This window comes from Parasteatoda tepidariorum, chromosome 7 (assembly GCF_043381705.1).
Source record: "Parasteatoda tepidariorum isolate YZ-2023 chromosome 7, CAS_Ptep_4.0, whole genome shotgun sequence".
NCBI classification, from domain to species: Eukaryota; Metazoa; Arthropoda; class Arachnida; order Araneae; family Theridiidae; genus Parasteatoda; species Parasteatoda tepidariorum.
The window spans coordinates 79,265,748-79,286,370 of NC_092210.1; the positions used below are offsets into that span (position 1 = coordinate 79,265,748).

Consider the following 20,623-nt stretch of genomic DNA (forward strand, 5'->3'; position numbering starts at 1 on the left):
ATTTTACGGTGGAAAGTAATATATGTTGTAGTATATGTTGTAATATGTAGAAGTAATAGTAGTAGTAGTATTTGTAAAAATGTTCACCAGTCTTCATCATTTTTGTTTTAGGATAATAGAGCGAGCCCTATAACGCAGGTCGATTTTCTAAATAATTTGTCAAAAAAACAAAAATGTTACAAAATTTTTGCAAACACATAATGTAATGCATATTTATGTCTGAGTGTTATAGAAAAGAAAGACTAAAAAACAGGATTTGACATCCTTTCATTGTGGAACATTGAAAAATAAAGCTAATTGTTCTATTTATTGTAAAAGAGTTTAGAGAACCATATTTATTTTTAAGAATTAAATGAAATTTAAAAACTATGATATATGTTATGTCTAATACAGCTTACGTTAATTGTCTAATACGTGCGAGCAAGAATTGCGAAGTCTGAGTCGGAAAAATTTGTTCAACTGGAACTACTTAAAAGTTAAAAGTTACTATAGGCTATTAGAGGAAACAAATATAAAAAATAAAAAAAAATAGTTGCAAATAGTATGTGAACAAAATATTTCTCAAATGAATATTATGACAATGACATAAATCATAACTTATTTCGAATCTAATTTATTACATTTGAATGATTTTTATATTGTGTTTGATAAAACTATTGAAAAATTAAATAAATTTCAAAAATAAATTTATTTAACTCAGTTGAAAAGTGAATTTAAAAGACATGTAATTGTAAGTGATGCATGTCTATTATCATATTTGACATAGTTTTTTATACATAGAATATTTTCTAAAGAATCTTCTTGTCATAAAATATTTACAAATATGCTATTGTAAGATATCAATGTCTAGTTCCTTTCTAATAATGGTTCAGCACAATTTCCATAATTTGAATGTTATGTTATGCATGTTTTGTTATGTTACAACGAATTTTTAAATTTTGAAGCTATTTTTCAAAGAGAAAACTTTATATTCCTCAAAAATTTAAGTGAGGAGTTAAATAATGTGCTTTGTCCCTTCTGATATTTAGACATACGTGAAGACAAAGTCAAGTAAAATTGGTAATTTTAGAGAAAAACAAAAGCTATTCTTTCTCTACTTTGCAGCTATACACCAAATAGGAAACTTTATTTTGTTCCGAAATCAAATTAAACTGGTGATTAGCGTGCCTTTTAGCATTTGGAAAAGTAAAGTGTAAAGTAGAAGAAATATTTTATTTCCAATTGTCACTCTATTTTCCGGGTAGAAAACTTTATTTTCTTCCAAATTTTTACGAGGGGACGGACAAAGTGCTTTGCCCCTTCTGAAATTTTGACGTGCGGGAAAACTAAAGTCAAGTAAAATCGGTTATAAAAAAAGTTTCATCTTTTAAGCTATTTTCCAAGTAGAAAACTTTATTTTCTTTTGATATTAAAGTGAGGGGCAAAAATGTGCTTTGCCTCTTCAGAAATTCAGACATTCGCAAAAATAAATTCCAGTAAAATTGGTAAATTTAAAAAGATAAAAAACATTTTTTTTTTAAAAAAACAAACATTGAAGTTATTTTCTAAATAGAAAACTTTATTTCCCCCTAAGTAAAAAGTGACTCTCTGCTTCTCATCTTCTGCAATTTAAGCATTATCAGAATAAAATTAAGTAAAGTTGTTAATTAAAAAAAGAAAAAAAGTTTTTTTTTTAATCTTCGAAGCTATTTTCTAAATAGAAAAACTTTATTTCCTTCTGATATTAAAGTAAAGGGGGTCAAAAATGCTTCGTATCTTCTGAAATTTAGGCATAAAATCAAGAAAAATTGGTATTTTTTTAAAAAAAATCTTTGAAGCTATTTTCCATATTTTCCAAAAAGAAAATTTTATTTTCTTCCTACGCTGTTAGAAATTAATTTACTGAACAAAAAATTTAACACATTAGTTTTAAAACATAGAATTTAAACTTTTTTAGTAGATATTACTAAAACTAATTTAATGTCACATGTTACCCTGATCCAAAATCTTAATGGGGAAAATTATGAGAAATTTATATTTTAGTTATAAAGGTAAATGAAGTATGGTATGTTATTCCTCCTTTATAATAAAATTTGTAGATAGAGAGTAATCGGTCTTTCTCATTTTGCTATTACTATTTTTCATAATTTGTTTGTATTTTTTTTTAAAGTATAATAATTTTTAAGCATTTTTATTTGCAAAACATTTTTGTTCTTCAAAAATGTGCATGTAGCTACAGAGATAAAACTTATCAAGTTCTTTTTCCCTTCGTATTTTTTACTTACTTTATTGTATGACAATTATTCTTAAAAGAATGTAGGGTTGTACTTTTAAGCCAAATCATGATTTTTGAATTATAGATGTATGGAGTACGAAAGTTTTATAAGAATTTTAAAGTGGTTGAACATAATATATTGTGAGTCTCAGATTTATATAGGGCTCTTTTTTTTCTTACTTTTTTAAGTTGAAGATTTAATTTATAAGTGCATTATTTCCAGAAAAGATAATATTGATGAATTATTGTTTTGAAATATTAAATTTTTGAAAAAAATAACTTTTCCATTTCTCTTAAAGTGATTACCGTTTTAGAAAGAAAAAAAAATATTTGTAGCTAATTAAATTTTTCCTTACAATCATGACATATATTCTTTCAAATCAAAACTTTTGAGCAATGCCGTTGTTTAAGCTCAAATTTAAAAGCTTAAAATATAGGGCTACATCTAAATTACTAAAAACATCTTATTTTTAAACTTTATATTAAAGTAAAATTTCTTTATCAACCCAATATCAATGAAAATAATGCTGACTTTGAAATAACTAATTTCATTTTATGTATTTAATAACTTCATTTTTAAATAATTCAAATACTTTAATTTTATATTCTGTATTACGATAAATTATTTAAATCAGAGCAGATTTTCAATTGTAAAACTGCAACTTTATTCAATTATTATCTATTTATTACGTTGTTGATCGAAATAACTTTGTTTAATTTTCTTTAACGGTTATATTATATTTACATAATAGTTATTTTACAATAAACAATTGCAGTGTGATGATTACAAAAACCATAGAGAGAACTAGTTTATGAAATACATTGCAACTTCAAATTTAATCCAGGTTTAGCCCTTCCTTTACATGCATCATATATAATTGAATTAAATATAAGCTTACCTCCAAATGAATGTAACTCTTTTAAGGTGTTTTTTGAACTAATTCAAAAACTCAATTTTAAAATAATTAAATAAATAAATTATTTTCAAAAAAAGGTTTCATGATTCAAATATTGGAAAAAATATTATTAATAATAAATAAAACGTGAATAAAAGGAAAATACAAAAATATACGCAAAAAAATGGTCTACAAAGTTAAAATAAAACTGTATTTAAAAAAATATACTAAAGGCTCTAAGGACAACCAAAAAAAATTTGCTCAAAATTTGAGCTCATCACAGTAAGTTTCTTGACAGAATGTCGAGAAAGTGCTTGATTTGAGAGCCAGCCTTAAAGTTAGAAATGTGGTGTAACTACCACTATAAATATTAAATACCAATTCACTAGTATATAACACATGTTAACTTGATTTTATCATGAGGTACCTTTTGATAGCTGAAGGTTGTCATAGTCGATTTATAATTCCCCACATTGGTGACCTACAGACGTGATAAAAAATTCTCAATATTGATGGATAAATCCACATTTAACAGTTGATTTGTTTAAAAAAAAAAATATACTACTCGGAAAAAAAAAAAAACAAGAAATCCGGTGAAGTAAATAAAGTCTCCCGGTTAATAAATAATAATGAGCGAAATGCTAGAAAAAAAATAATAATAGCGAAAAGCTATAAAAAAAAATGATGGGAAAAAATAGCGAAAAGCTATAAAATAATAATAAAAAAAAAAAAAATAACGAGCGAAATGCTTGAAAGAAAAAAATGAAAAAATATAATGAGCAAAAATTGAAGTTAATAAATAAACAGCATTAATCAACTAGTGGTAATTGTTCATCGAATCCTATCACAGATAAAATTCTGGAAGGGGAGTAATGTGGTGTAACGACCACTATAAATATTAAATACCAATTCACTAGTATATAACACATGTTAACTTGATTTTATCATGAGGTACCTTTTGATAGCTGAAGGTTGACATAGTCGATTTATAATTCCCCACAGAACCACTCAGAGCACCCTCCATTCACTGGTTACATCTTATTTCAGTCCTAAAAAGGCGCCCCTAAAATTCTAGGAAATTTTCCATGTGAGGCATTTATAACCAAATTTAATTTAAAAATATCTTTTCCTTTACCCTATAGATATTCCCACATCCCACACTGTCCCTTAAAAATGAAGACCCATTCCGAAGCTATCAAGATAAATATAGATAAAGCAGAGTATTTTGAAGCTGTGAAAATTTTCCCATCGTAAAAAAGGAATTGGCTTGGTATACCACAAGTAGGAATACTTCGGTATCGTTCAGAGGGAAGAACAAATATTTTATATTTTTGAACGAGGAAGAGGTTCACATCGATGTCGTTAAAATGTTGTTTTTTACCAAATAAAGGAAATAAAAAAAACTTGAGACTAGTTTTTTAATGAGTAGTTTGAGAAAATATTAAAAAATATCATTAACAATTGAGGGGTGTTTAATCGCTCGTGATGTGTGAAAAATTGAGAAAACGTGAGAAAAACTCGCCAATCAGGTTCTCGTTCGCATCTCCGAATAAGCACCTGATTTTTTTGTTTCAGTAGGAATGGCCATTTCAGATTCCACAAAATTGGCAGTTTAGTAAGAATAAGGTATTTGCAGAATTATTTGTTGCTGTATTCCAGTTATGAAAGTTTAACTGTCTCCAGATTCAACCGTTTAGTAAATATAAACAAACTAATAAACCTTAAAACGATGTCTGAATCAATTGCAAAAATTGGACTGTATTTTGACGATTTAAATAAAATTTGTGTTTTAGATCCTGAAGCTAGTCAAAAAACTAATGCTTTGAAAGAAGAATGTAAAGAATATGTTAGCAGTAAGTGAATTTTTGAAATATACATATGTTCTGCTTTATTGATTATTACAACACTCTGATGATTTAATGTTAAATTTATTGGTTATTTTTGGTATAGAATTTAATAAGCAAACGACACATCAGTATTAAAAAAATGCTAATGAATTAAAGGTAATTGGTTGATTTGTAAAACTTGTGGCATAATTTTAAGAGATTGAAAAAGTAGGCCTTTACATCTCTGAGTCATTATACAGGGCTGCCAACTTTTAATCCCGTTTCAGGAAAAAAAATTTCTGCTGGTAACTAAGTCTATGTTTAAACCCCCACTTATTTCCGTATCGTAATCTGTCACACCAAAATAAAACATTACAGAAGGTAACCAAATTAAAGGTATAAGGGTGTTGATTGCTGCTGCGAAAAAAAAAGAGACAAATTTTGGTGACAACTGGGCAGTGACATACGAGAAACTAAAAAGATTGCAAAATTAATATAAGTTATGGTTAGGTCATAGAAAAGATTTCCTCTTAGATTGGGTATTATAATTTGGAACTTTTACTGTACAATAAAATTTTTCATATTCTTTTTATTTAAATTTCTTATATTATGTGTGTCTGAGTAACTGAACGGTAAAAATCATTGCCCTGGTGAAGTAGAGTTTCTATCCTTCGATATGGAGTATATATATGCGGTTTAAGCTTTACAAGCGAACATTTACATTTTGATTCAACTGCTATTGACAAAGTTCGTCTTTCGGAATCAGTTAAGAAACTATCACTGCTAGTTGAAAATTCTACTATTAATTCTATTCGTCAAATATAGCTAAATAACTAATGCAGAAGGTAATTTTCATAGTTCTAAAAGTAAATATCAAGATTTAAAAGCTAATTATCAAAGAAAAAATTGCAAATGGTGTCCCGTACAGCCACTAATATCCCAGGGATATCCAAAGATGTCTGTTACTTATGATGTCTGTCTTTCGGAATCAGTTAAGAAACTATCACTGCTAGTTGAAAATTCTACTATTAATTCTATTTGTCAAATATAGCAAAATAACTAACGCACAAAGTAATTTTCATAGTTCTAAAAGTAAATATCAAGATTTAAAAGCTAATTATCAAAGAAAAAATTGCAAATGGTGTCCCGTACAGCCACTAATATCTCAGGGATATCCAAAGATGTCTGTTACTTTACCAACTATCCAGTGGATATGTTACAAACTTCTTACAGATATCTAAATACATCTAAATCTATGGATTTAGTCATTTTGGATATCTCTGAGATATCATCTATGGATAGCTGGAGAATACAGTTATTTGGATGTTATAAAGATATCTAGACATATAAATGTCCTATATATGGATATTTTGTTCATCTCTTGGATTTTTACTATTGATATGTTTTAGACATGGATATTTGGATGTTTATAGAATATCTGAGAGGTGTTTCAAATTATATTTAATATCCTATGCAGATCCAGTTTTGGGATATTTTAGAGATTTAAGACATTGATTAGATTCGACCGATTTACTAGTTAAAAATGTATAAATCGTTAAATGATTTCTTGACATTAATAAAGAACAATCATTATTTTTATTTTCAATTTAGATCCACTAATATTTTAATTTGTGACCACAATTATTTTTTTATTTACATTCCAGTGTAAACAAACTGCAGACCCACATTGTCGCGTTGTGGCAATGGTTTTATTTCATTAAAGTTTGAGTGTTTTTTTCCCCATAAGTATGTGTGTTATGAAATGTTAAGTTGTTATAACTCCATTTCTTATTAAATATTTTAAATCAAATACTATTCTTAAATTGGTACTCTTGGATATTAAAAAATTAAATTTCAGCGTGTGTCATCAACTACTAAACTTCATAATTGGGATTTACGTATAACAATTTTACTCCAAAGAATATAAAATGCTTTTAACTATGATTCCAGTATTAAATGTGATTCAAGAACTGTAACATAGCAAGTTTGCATCAATTTTAAAATAGTGTGAGATATAGTAAAAACATTAAACAGTTGTCTGATGTAGACTATAACTATTGACTGTAATTCTATTTCTCTTCAAAAATTTATTTCATACGCTTGTATATTACGTTGAATTGATAAATTTTTACCTGTTTATGAAAAGAAATCTTTGTGACAAAATTTAGAATGTGTCACTTAAGAGAATTGATACTTGACGGGCTTGGCTTACTCAAAATAGAATGGAAAGAGTAGTTGCAAATGTAAACAAATGCCTAGTTTCAACAACCAATCAGAATCGAGATACCCACACTACATCACGTGTATCCCGTTAAATGTGATCGTACGTGATGTTAGATCATGCTCATCTATTTAATTAATAGACCAAAGATACATAAATGCATATTCTGCCCTTTTTTATACCTAGGGAGAACTCTGTTTATATCATTGTGTAAATTCTCTTATCATAGCTTTTTCATAGTTTTTAGATGCTTAAATTTTTTGTGGTTATTTTATTTACTACCAATATTTAAATGTCCATCATAAACTATTGTACTAGTACTTTTAATTTGTGCAGCCACCTCAAAAGATCTGGAATAAATATATGCCAGAATGTATACAGGTACAGTTGTTTGTTTTCTACTCAGGCATATTTAAAGAGAACATAATTTGTGATGTTCGAATGTAATTTGTTAAGTATTTTCCAATCTTGGAAAATAATTTCGTAACATCAGTTATATATGAATGAAAAGTTATAATGTACAATTTCTTTCGTAGTATTTGCGAAATTTATTTTTTAGATAAAGATAAATAAAAATAATTTAAATTCGCTATTTTTAAAAATATTTTTATAAAAATGATTTCAACGTTGATTTTTTGTTCATGTTTATTCTGGATAGATTATTAATATAATGTGTCTTTATTTTATTAATATAGTCTCATTAATTACTTTCGAACATTTGAAAATTGCTGTTCTACTTTTCCCTTCTTTTAATTATTGGTTCTCAATGTATCATTTAAAAATTAACTTACTAATAAAAGTTACTTTTATCCATTTAGAAATATCTGAGTTTCAAACTGTTGTTAATGGATTTCTTCAAATATCTGACAGTTTGGCTACTGAAGTTGAAAAATCAAAACTTAAAGTAAGTAGTTAATTTTGATGTTAAAATAAGCAGTGCCCAAAAATATTTTTAACATTATGAAGACTTGTCTACTCTCAATCTATAGACCTAAGTTTCGGGTATTTGTATCCAGTCTTAGGATCTCAGAGTATTTTCTCATGCTTTTCAACTTATCAGTGTATGAATAGAAAGTTCCTTGAACAAATTGCATACCGTCTTCAAAATTATCCTCAAGATCGCTCATGTGAGCAATTTTTTAGTGCTTTACTGTGCTATGGCATATTAGAACAGATTTTAAGTTCCGGAAACCCTTTTGAGACCTGTAAATTCCAGAATCTAACCCAGTCCAAGTTAGGGGTAGTAATTACAAATAAGCTGTTACAGGATTCTTAAAATTGGAATAAAGGGTGAAAGCGCATGCGGGGAGGAAAACCCATAAAGAGAAGTTTATTTGATAAATGAAGAAATTTTCTTAAAAAGTAAAAAATATGTGGAGATTTGGTGATTATGCAGACATTTATAAATTAAGTGCTTTGAATTTTACTGGCTGCTAAAAGTTGATTTAGGTAATGTTTAGTTAATGTAGAAAATATCAACTAATAATAGTCGCAAAATTTTTATTTAAAAATAACGTTTGGAAATAATTTCGTTATCTTATCTGTATTTTACTGGTAAGAGATATTTATGTAATGTCAACATATTAAATAACTTTTTTAACAAATTTGTATTATGTACCCTACCATTTTGGAAACTAAATAAATTTCAATTTTACACATTTTTATTTATAATTATTTTTATAACAGATTTTGGTTTGTGATTTCGAACACCTAAATTTTGGCTTTTTGACAGTAATTGCCAAAACAAAAAGGTGGTTTAATGTCAAAATGTTTACAGTCAAATGTACTTTTATTTACAATTATTTCATAACAGCTGAGGGTTATTTTTTACCACCAAATTTAGTGTTTTCAAAAACCATGTCAAAAAGGGGTTTTTGATTTTTGGTATTATGGTTAAAATGGGATAAAACCGTCAATTGTGAAAAACGTGTTAACTCTGCAATAAATACACAATTTTTTCTACAAAAGCTTCTAATACTTATAGTAAATTTATTAATTTTAAATCCTTACTCTTTTATTACTGTTTGTGTGCTTACATTTTAATATCATTATTTAACTGTCATGCCATTATGGGCATTACATATTTCATTCTATGTAACATCTGTGAGATACTTTTATTGTTGTTTTCCATCTTGTTGACAGGCTATAGGCTCAAGGAATTTATTGAAATCGATTACTAAGCAAAGAGAAGCACAACAACAACAGTTGCAAGCATTAATTATAGAGAAAAAACTACAATTGGAGAGGTAAGTGATTTAAAATTTGAAAAAAAGCGTTTAGGATGCAAAAATTTTTTCACATCTAATTTTATCCTCCATTGTTTCAGATTAAAAGTACAACACGAATCTTTAAAGAAGGAAGAAATGGAGCAAAATGAATTAATAGAACAATTTTTACTGCAAAAGTAATTAAAATAAAAATGTTTTATTAAAATATATTTTGTTGTAAATATATATATACATATCTTAATATATCATGCACTTTCCTTGTACTGACTGTGATATAAAACATCATTTCTAGAACATGTTAGCAACACAAATAAAGAGTTATCACAATTATATTTGGCATTTTTTTTATAAAAGAAAATACATTCAAATTACATCAAAAAATTGCACCATGCTAATGTAGTGATTTTATACATTATATATTTTCTACATTAAATTCCATAATACATTACTTTGATAAAAACAAAAAAATATTCTAAGAAATAAACAGAAGATTTTTTTTAAAAATTTAATAATCATTATAGAGGTAGTCAGTCAATTTAACCAAATGTATATCTTGTAGATTATCAGGGGCCCAATATGGAAAAAATTGACTATCAGGCAATCAAAATATTAGAAAAAATAAATAACAAGAAAAAAATACATGTATTTATTCATAGCTTTAAAAAACTACAGTAAATAATGTTCATTCAGAGTGTTCTATAAATATTGGTGCACTTCCATATTATACACTTATTGTTTGTGTCATTTAGAACTTTGGTTTAATAAAAAACATTGCAAATGACAGTAATAATTAAATTGTTTCCTGCTGATATGCAATCAGATATTTGTTTTATCAGTTCCAAGGTTCATGTTCAAAATGAAAATTTTTTCCGTGACCTTTTCCAGGGTCCATGACCCTGAACTTATAAGGGAGGCTCACCTTGCCTGTCCTTTGATCCCGATATCCTTGCCCTTTTGATTATTAACCAGAGTTAGGATTTATTTTGAAAAGTATTATTTTTTTTTCAAGACACTGCAAAGAACGAAAAGTATTTAAAGTCTAAAAATGATCTGTACAATTGTTTAGCAATAAGTATTACACAGTAAGTTTTCGATTATCATCAGTGTGGTTCTAGGACAAAATTTCCTCCAGAAAAATCAATTCTTTTTTCACTTTAAGATGCTCTCTTCTATAATTTTTTCTTCTGAGATTATATCCTCATAATATTTTATCCTTTGGCTACAGAAGATCTTAACTGAACACTCTGAAGTTTTCTGTATTTTTTTTATATATAGTAATGATAAATTTGTTTTCCAATACAAACAAAACAGTCTTTTAGTGTCAAAAAATAAATTCATTCAATAGAATAACTTGCGAATAATTCATAAATTTATATATTTATGACTGCCAGTGGGAAGGCAACCACAAATGAGTGAACTTTGTAACCACATGACCTATTTTAAGAGCTGGAATTTGCCCATGTTTGTTGTAATCAAGGGGGAGAAAAAGTAAAGAAGTCTCAGAAAAAACTCAAACACATAAGTTGCTTAAAGAAAATCTAGTGAGCTAAATTTCTTAATTTTTAGATTTTGTGGCAAAACAAATACAAAGCACATAATTTTTTTCTGGAATCATTGTCATTCAAGATTTTTATTTAAGTAGCAGGTAAAGAGAATTAATTTAACGAAAGATTTTCCAAGCACAAAATCTTAATTACTCAGTAAAAAAACTATCAACTAAATCTTGGTTATTAAAAATGATTTTTTAAGTATTAACAGTTCAAAAGTCTGCATCCTGTATAGGACAGTAAGCAATACTGCCAATAATTGGACGATTAGACAGTCCATGATATCTGCACCTCAATAATTTAGCTGATGCCTTTGGTTGTCTCTCTCTAGTGAAAATTCCTTTCTTGTTTCCTACAACCCTGTTTATTTCTGAAAAGATAATTAAACATAAAGATAAATTTCTTTAAAAAAATTATATATGAAATTAAATTGGAATGATAAGATATAGGGTGCCACTCTTCAGTCTTAAGAACTGAAATCAGCCTTGAGAAAAATCTATAGACTAAATCCCATCAATTAATATCTCTGTCCCATTAGTTTTTTTTAAATTAATTTTTTTTTCATTAGGGATATAACATATTTTTTGTTAAAAAATCATTTTAATAATTTTTTTAACAACTATTGCAAAAGGATCAAGTAATGATATCACACTGCAATAAAAGAATGGTGCATTATTTATCCTCCTTATTAATTGCTTTGCCAGCCTCGCTAAATCTTATCCTTAAAGTCTTGACAAATGGGATTTTATGGATTGGATGAAAATTGAACTTTATCTGCTTGTCTGAACAATTTCTATTGCTGATTCTAAATCTCCTTGAGTTTGAATCCACCCTAACATATTGACATGCTGGCCAAAGTTTAATCAAGATTATTTTATTAAAAAAAAATAAATACAAATAAAGACAAAAAATAAATAATGGTGAAGTGAAAAATAGAGATATGAGGTTTCAGGAAAAAAATTAGTGATTCTGTGACAGGTGTAAAAAGATATGCACGGTTAGCTGTTATTTTTGTTTTGTTTTTTAAAAAAAAATAGTTATTTTTATAAACAAAAAACTTCTGACTGATTGTAATATGGAGGCTATCATCAAGGAAAGGTAAATTTTGGTGTCAGTGAGCTTTACATTTCTGAAAATTCCAGCAAACAACACTAGACTGTGTTAATTGGTCAAAAAATAAGTCCAGTCTTAAAATTTTTTAGAGTGACACCCATAGATATAAAATATATAAACTAACTTGTGACAAAATTAATTCAATAACATTATGACATTGCTGTTTTTTCCCCTTAACTTTTACCCCTAACACTAATGAAAACAATTAAGTTTCATTAATGTTAGCAGCTCTTAATTTCCACAAACATTTAAAGCAATATTATTTTTAAAAGTAACATTAGCTTTTTGGAGGAATTAAAAAAATTGATCCAGAAGGAAAGTTCGAGATGCATATAGAAGGTGTAATAAAATGAAATATCTTCAATAGATTGCTAAGAAAAATCACATTTTAAAGGGTAAAAGTCACATTCTATAAAAATGGTAAGATTATTAATTTTTGTACAAGATAAGTTGCATATAAACAATTGGAAAAATTTGTAGATAATCCATATTTGTTTGATCTTTTCTAAAGGTAAAAATTAAGATAAACAAGCAAACCCTTATCTCTTGGAACTAATGAGTATAATAAATGTGGTTGGGTTTATTGTCACAGAACTGTTTTGATTATTTATTCTTATCCACCTTATTATTTCATCAAGATTTTGATTTTTGTATTTATCTTTAAAAACATAATCAATAATTTACTTCTACTTTGTATCTGAAACTGCATCAACTAAAGAAATATTATCTGGAAAAAGAAAATAATTCTATGTTTTCATTGAATATTGCACTGAATATTTGATTTATCATATAGACATTACTTGTGTAGCAGGACAAATAAATAGCAAAGATGATATATAAATATAGATGTACAGTGCATGAAATAAAAAAAAAATGGAACAGCCTGAATAACTTTTGATCTAATGATCACATTTTCCCATACCAGGACTCAATCTTAATGATTCAAGGGCCCAAACTCAAATATGCTAATTAATTAGGGTAAGCTATATTTTAAGTTTGAAAATCAGACACTAAATAAGAATTCTTTTTTACCCTACTGATTTTGAATTTTTAACTATCAAATTTGAAGGGTAGTCGCAATCAGGAAAATATTGTCATAATAGTTTTTTCAGAAGTGGGTTTTAAAGTTTGGATTCCTGAGTGTTAATTTTACTCTTTTACGTATTTCGTCTTATCTCAAGAAATTTTTACACCAAATTAATTTTTTTTAACTCGAATTAAGAAATATTTGCACACAATTATGGCATTCCTTTATCCAAAGATAATTTCATACAAAAAATAATTTTTAAATTTATTTATTTTGAAATATTTTATTTAATAATGGTTGATAAAAATTTTAAATTGTGAGGTATAAGTTTTTTTCCTTTGAAAGAATGTAATTTAAAATGGCAAAATTCAAAACTTGAATACAATAGTTCAAAAAGTTTTAGAATTCTAAAATTTTGAAACAGTTGTACTTTCAAATTTATTTCTCAAGAACTATTTGACCAATTTCTTTCAAATTTTGAATTTATCATATAAAATTAAATTCTTTAAAATGATGTAAAAAATTATATACTTTCGAGTACAAAATTATTTTATTCATTATTAAATAAAATAAACTATTAAAATCATTAAACATATCTTAAAGAACAAAAAAAAAAAAAAACAGTTTTACAACTTAATTGCAATACTAAAGCAAATGATATTCTCTATTGTAATAAGTAAAAACTACAAAATTAAAATTAATATCTTTTTGTTTTCAAAGAAATTTATCTTTGGTATGATAAATAAAACTAATTAAAAGTCGAGCTAATTAGTGTGATGTTAAGAAAATTAAGTAAACGAAATATTTTCAAATAATGTACCCAGTTTTTTACTTAGAAATGTAAATATTTATTTTCATTTTAGTATCTTGAGAAAAATATTCAAAGAGAAAACAAGCAAAGCTCTTTAAAACAATTTATTTGTACTATTCCTTGAAAAAAACTTAAATTATATTAATTAAAAATAATACTAATATTAAAAACTGGTTAATTAAAAAATTAAATTATATTCAAATCAAAGTTATTGTTTGAGTAAAGTGAAAAAGAACGAACATTAAGAATATCATTTTACAAGAGATTTAAATATAAATTTATCTCAATTACTCGGTTGCCTTTTGCCGACAATAGATATATTAATCCATTGCTTCTTTTAAAATTATAAATGCGACAATGGATGCCCATTAACTGACTTTAATTTGAATCCAACCATCAGTTCTTGTAATCAACAGATTTTGGCCATCTTGTGTTAAAATGATTCTGTTAAATCATTATGAACATTACTAGTTTATTCAGTTTTGAATTATTGCATTAGCTCTTTTAAATAGTTAATTAAATTTTCATTACAACTTTAAATAGTTCTCTTTTTTTGTAACTTTATGCAATTTATTTTGCTTCCTGATAGAAAATATGTCTTATCTTTGGTATGTTTGGGGATTTAGCTATTTGATCTGAATGATTTATTTTCTTTGTGAAACATACGCATTTAAACTTCAGTGCTTAATCGTTAAAGGGGGCCATAAAAATGCCAATGCTATTATTGACACCAGTGTTGCTTATTTAATTGTGGTATTGTCTATGTAGGTAATAGATACCGAATATAGTAATATTCGGATAATGCTGCAGTAATAACTTTTAACGACCACCTTTAAGGGATAAGTACTGAAACTTTTACATGATGTAGGAACATAAGTACATATTCTAGAACAATTAACTTACGTTGTAGGGTTAGGAAGTCAGCAAAATTCCATATATGTTCTCCGATGAAAAAATCTTGAGATTTTAAAACATCAAATGCTTTGTGGTGATGCATCATAAGTTCAGTTTGATAATCTTCTGTGAAAATGAACGGTGGATCCTTAAAAAAGAAAAACATTAAATTAATTTCTCTTAAACATGATGGTGAATTTTGGATCTTTGAAAGTGTCTTAAAATTAAAATTTCAAAGACATGACGATAAGAGGTGGTGCAATAAAAAAATTAATGTAAACCATTTTAAAAAAAATTATAAGTCTTACACAATTTATTTTTTTAAGATCAATACAATTAATATGTAATATTTTTTCCTTTATTCCTGTCTCCTTTGATTTCGTTAGGGTCGATTATTTTAATTTAATTTAAATAACAGATTTAACAAATTATTTTAAAAGTGCATTCTTTTTCATATATATAACAGTGCATTTTTAAACTTAGGCTATTAAACTCTGCACTCATTCTTAATGAACAAAGCATAAATTTAGAGATGTATTAATTTTAATGTGATGAATCAGTGAGTCTTCAACAAGCATAAATTTTTGTGCTTTGCAACTCTTTATTGGGCCAATTTTTTAAAGTAATGATTCGTTAAAATAAAATATTTTTAGAATTGTGATTGATTTATAAAATAAATTCGATTAGCTTATCACCTGAAATTAATCCATTTTCAAATTAAAATTGAAAATTGCAGATTAAAATTATGCACTATACATAGAAAAAAATAATACAGTCCAAATCCACTCTCAGGGTTGTCACGGAAAAGAAAAATAGTTGCTTTAAGTAGCCTAAAACATGAAAATAGTTGCCAAAAACTATGAAAATAGTTACTAAAATAATAACGAAAAATTTTCAATAATGTGACTAAAATTTTATTAAATGACTTAATTGTCATATACCGTGATTTATTTAGTCAAGTTAGTAGCAAATATGATAATTTTTATATATACAATAGTGTTCCATCACTAAGTTTTTACATCAAAAAAATTAGCATAATTGCAGAAAATTAAATACTTTCAATTACTTCCTTTTTATCAATANATGAATCCAGAGACATTAAAGTTAGGCAAAAAGCAATTACTCAAATTTGAAATGTACACATCGTAATATGGAATCAAAATTATTTTTTAATTATTTTTTTTAAATCACGCAGAATTTCGCAACAATAACCATTGAAAAGACCGTTATCTAGACCGATCAATAACCGTTGATCTAGAAACCGAATAGACTTACAATGGAATGTGTGCAAATTGAGCACATTAAAAAGTGATGACTCAAATAAATGAGCAATTCAAAATGTTCTACTTCTAAAGAAAAAATTTATTGTGATCAGAAGCTCGGGAGGTTGCCGGTTGTTAACCTAATTTATGCTAAAATCATCGCTAGGAGTACTTAAGTCCCCTAATAGTTTCTTTTTCCTTAAAATAATTGCTTTTTTAGTCTTTCCCATCAAAAAAGCTGCCATACTTGATTTAGGCCAAAAATAGTCGCATTTTAGTTGCCTGTGGCGACCCTGGCTCTAGATTTACAGTTCATAATTAATGGTTGAATTTCTTTTTTAAAAATTGAAACAAGTTAGATTTTATTAGATTTACAACATAGATTAAAACTATGCATTAAACATAATAAGCGACAGTAAGGTCCCATTCCAAACTAATTTTGCAGTTAATATATAATGATTTACCTAAATTCAATTAAAACAAGCACCTAATAATTTATTTGATTAAAACTATGCACAGACATAGATTAAAACTATTATCTCCAACTCCACACTAAGTTTTTCAGTTTATAATTAATGAATAAATATTCAATTCTGAATTAAAATAAGTTATATTTTATCAGATTACAAAGGGATATTAAAACTATAAACAAACTAAATTTTTTGTTGATAAATCAGGATTAAATCTTTTATATTTAATTTAAACGCCATATAGTTTATTATAGCACAAATTTTTAAAACAATAAATTATACTTTGTTATAATGCAATCATTGATTAAAAATATGCATTAAGAATAGAAGAAAAGCAACAAGGATCAACATTAAACTAAATTAGTAGTTGATAATTCTAATTTCAACAAGCTAAATTTAATATATATATTTCAAATTTTTCAGACACATTAAACTTTATCATATTACAAACATAGATTAAAACTATACATTAAAAATAGAAGAAAATCAATAAGATTGAACACCAAACAAAATTTTCAGTGTGTGATTCAGGAATAAATCTCCAATATTTGATTTAAACAAGCTATATTTCATTCTGTTATTAATATAAATTGTAACTAGGGGCTGAAGATAGAAATTACAGAAAATAGGTACAGATCTCTTAAAACCTTTCTTGGAGTTATAGTTCAATTTTTTCCTATAAGAAAAATTGCAATTTTTGAATATATTAAGCTTAAAACTATTTTTCATCACTCTAGAGCCTTATTATTTTCTCTTTTACTTTCAATTTATAATTCAAATTATAATAGGTATATTCTTTTACTTTCAATTTATAATTTTTTCCATTTACTTTTCTAACAGTATGAAACTTATTAGAAAAAAAAATCTAGTGAATAAGAAAAGCAATATCAGTGCTTCTCTATATTTCTTCATTTTCTCTCTCATAACAATTTAAAACAAAAGTTAACACAAGATTATCACACATACATATACATATTGTAGTGACACAACTAGCAGAACATAGGACATAAGTTCTATAATTTATTTCAAACCTTAATACATAAATCCACAAAAAGAAAGAAAAAACAAACTGTCTCTCGTTAAACAAAATCAGAAGAGGAAAAAAAAAACATAATAGATCATGCTTAACTCTATCAAGATATCTAACAATAGCCCAAGACATTTTTTTAAGAAATTCTGCTCTGAGCTCTGTTTTGTTAAAATAGGCTTGTCGCGTTACAATTTCTTCATATAAATTAGTTTTTAAAAAATTTAGTATTTTGTGTAATTTAAAATATGTTTAGTAAAATATTTAATAATTACTGTATGTAATCCTGCTACAGTATCAGCACCATACTCAGACATCATTATAGGCTTTTTGTAAACTTTGAAAGCATTGGTCATAAAATTAATGAGCAAAGGCTCTATAACATCCAATGCTCCAACATCACTGTACCAACCATAGTAATGATTCAGCATAACAAAATCTAAATATTTTCCCTAAATTATAAAAATTATATCAAATAGAATATTGATATATAAAAGGATTAGAGAATTATAATCTAATTGAAATAGAGTAATAAATAGAAGTAGAATAAAAGAGACATGATTGCATGCATTCAAGCGAGAGCTTCTCTGTGAATTACTGTTTAACAAAACAAAAGTGCTTAACAATGCAAAAATATAAAAATTATGTCAAAGAGAATAATAATACAATATTTTCTCATAATCATGAGTAAAGACTGTATAATTCAACTTTATTCAAAAATACTTTCATTGATTAAATAAAATGCATGTAATTGGCTTCATATTTTCAACATTGAATTGTGTATTGAGAATAAATTGATTTGATATACATAAATTTCTAAAATTAGTTCATATAAGAAAAGGGAATGAACATTACATGTTTTTATACCTTAGGAAATAGAGCATTTCTTTTTCTAACAAAGCGTTAATGAAATTTTATAGAAAAGCACAGTCAAATTGACAAGAATTCAGTCAGAAATTTCAGTCTTTGGACTCTTTTTTGCATAATATATATATTAAGAAAGTTCTTTTAAAAAATAGTTATATTTTTTTGAAGTATCTATTTATTAAATAAGTGAACTTTTCAAACATCAAACAATAAGTGATATAAAATACATTTTTACATTCAGAATAAATGTTTCCTGCATAATTTTAGACTCGTTATTAAAAAATAATAAAAGCATTTTAATGTTTTAACTTTAGTTTACAGTTAACCAAAACTTTTGAAAACAGTAATATTATTAAATATTGCAGAGTTTTAATTACATTTAAAATTACCTACAGCTTTATCAGAGTGGTAATCAGCATTTATAGCAGCTGTTACTGGGCGAGTAGGATCTAGTTCTTTTACATGTGCCACTACTTCACTGAAAAAAAAATTAATATGATTGTAATTATAATTAACATAATAAAAAAATACAAAATGATGGAGTCTAAAAATATACATTTACACTGTTACTTATTTAGACTGTTACTCTGATAAGATCTGTAACAGTAAATAGTGAATTAATAAATTATCTAAACGATGAACAGTGAATTAAATAAATGATTTAAATGATACCTAAAGTACTTGTCAGCTTCTTTCTTTGAAGATTGTGGTTCATTGGCAACAGACCATGCAAAGACAGATGGGTGATTTTTGTCTCTATGGATAAGTTCACTCAATATTGCTTTGTGTTGTTTCAGTAGATTGTCACCAAAGGATCTAATCATTGACATAAAATATAATGGTCATTCAAACATAATATAGATAACCTCATAGGCACTACATTATAACTATAAGTTTGAAAATGTTTAACTCTTGCATTTTACAAAGAATCTAAAAGATATTAATTTATTTGATGAGTTATAATTTTAATGAGAAATTGTTTGCAATTTCATTTTCATCATTTTAAGGTAAATTCAAATTTCTTTTTCATTGTTTTAAAATAGTTCATGTTTTTTTCTTAATTTTTTTTAACTAATATTTTAAAAAAAAGCAGTTGTTTATATTGAATTCATTGAATTTTACATTTAAATCTGTATGGAAAACTGAATTTCGTGCCACTAGAATTTGAAAAAGAGAAAATTTCTAGCTGTATTTGTTGCTGCACATTTGGCAAAATTTCTACCATTCTTTACAAATTTTTTCACCTAAATTAATTTTTTTAACAATTAAACAATTTAAATAGACTTTTTTATGCATATTTTTGACAAGCCTAAGAAACTATTTGTTAAAAATAACTCAGCCTGCATCACAAATGACACTTCAGAAAAGATATGCTTACGATAATGCTACTGCAGGTGATTCATCAATGACCACTATGCCCTGTTCATCTGCCATATTCATCACTTCTTCAGCATAAGGATAATGAGATGTTCTAAAAGAATTGGCTCCAATCCACTTGATCAGATTAAAATCTTTAACTATAATTGGCAAATCCAGGCCTTTTCCACGAATCTAGAAATATATAGTTCTTTACTCAGATTTCATTTAATACATTTTATGAATTCATAAAAATATATATTTTTTTAAAAATAAATTTTATCAAATATGGGATTAAAATGTCATAAAAAATTAAAATTAGTAAAGTTTTAATATATATACATTATAGACAGACTACAGTATTCTAATTTTTCTTTCAGCTTCTATTCTAATATTTTAATTTTATAACTTTAATTCTAATTTTTCTTTCAGATAAGTAAATTAAACGGCTTGGATAATACTTATTCTAGGAATTATATTGTTTTTTAAGTGAGAGATGTAGGCAGAATTCTAGGTGTAAAGCTATTATAACAGTAACCTTTTAGCATCTGCTATTCAATAATTAAAACAATGCTTATTTTGTAAGAAATCTCTACTCTAGGCCCAAAACTTCAATATTTAAAAAAGGAAAAAGGTTTGCATTTGTTTTAACGTTATTGTTTTAATCTTATCCCCCTTATTCGAATTTGCAACAACTTTATTTTTTTTCTATTTTTGACAAAACTTTGAATTATTAATGTTCAAAATTGTATACTGTACATTTATTTATGGTCAATAGAGCTATAGCCGGATTTTATCAGATGTGTTTCTTCTATATGTTGTAG

General features: G+C 26.2%; 2 protein-coding genes across 4 annotated transcripts in view; one reads left to right on the forward strand and one right to left on the reverse strand.

Moving 5' to 3' along the window:
• LOC107443442 (intraflagellar transport protein 20 homolog) overlaps nucleotides 1–9,755 on the forward strand; it is a 41,733-nt gene extending 31,978 nt beyond the window's left edge. Inside the window, exons 2-5 of one of the 2 annotated variants that reach the window (XM_043039635.2) lie at nucleotides 4,944–5,003; nucleotides 8,016–8,101; nucleotides 9,340–9,443; nucleotides 9,524–9,755. In XM_043039635.2, coding sequence (XP_042895569.1) covers nucleotides 4,944–5,003; nucleotides 8,016–8,101; nucleotides 9,340–9,443; nucleotides 9,524–9,605 — 332 coding nt within the window. In that variant the 3' untranslated portion in view covers nucleotides 9,606–9,755. Of the gene's footprint in view, nucleotides 1–4,838; nucleotides 5,004–8,015; nucleotides 8,102–9,339; nucleotides 9,444–9,523 lie in introns of those variants that run through there. The other variant, XM_016057297.4, reaches the window with a different exon arrangement.
• The window catches only part of LOC107451821 (beta-glucuronidase), a 33,194-nt gene continuing 22,173 nt past the window's right edge, over nucleotides 9,603–20,623 (reverse strand). For both annotated transcript variants that reach the window (XM_043039634.2, XM_071183686.1), the window contains exons 7-12: nucleotides 19,822–19,994; nucleotides 19,116–19,259; nucleotides 18,837–18,921; nucleotides 17,852–18,028; nucleotides 14,827–14,965; nucleotides 9,603–11,342 (exon numbers count right to left, since the gene is read on the reverse strand). In XM_043039634.2, the coding sequence (XP_042895568.1) occupies nucleotides 11,185–11,342; nucleotides 14,827–14,965; nucleotides 17,852–18,028; nucleotides 18,837–18,921; nucleotides 19,116–19,259; nucleotides 19,822–19,994 (876 nt within the window). In that variant the 3' untranslated portion in view covers nucleotides 9,603–11,184. The remainder of the gene's footprint in view (nucleotides 11,343–14,826; nucleotides 14,966–17,851; nucleotides 18,029–18,836; nucleotides 18,922–19,115; nucleotides 19,260–19,821; nucleotides 19,995–20,623) is intronic.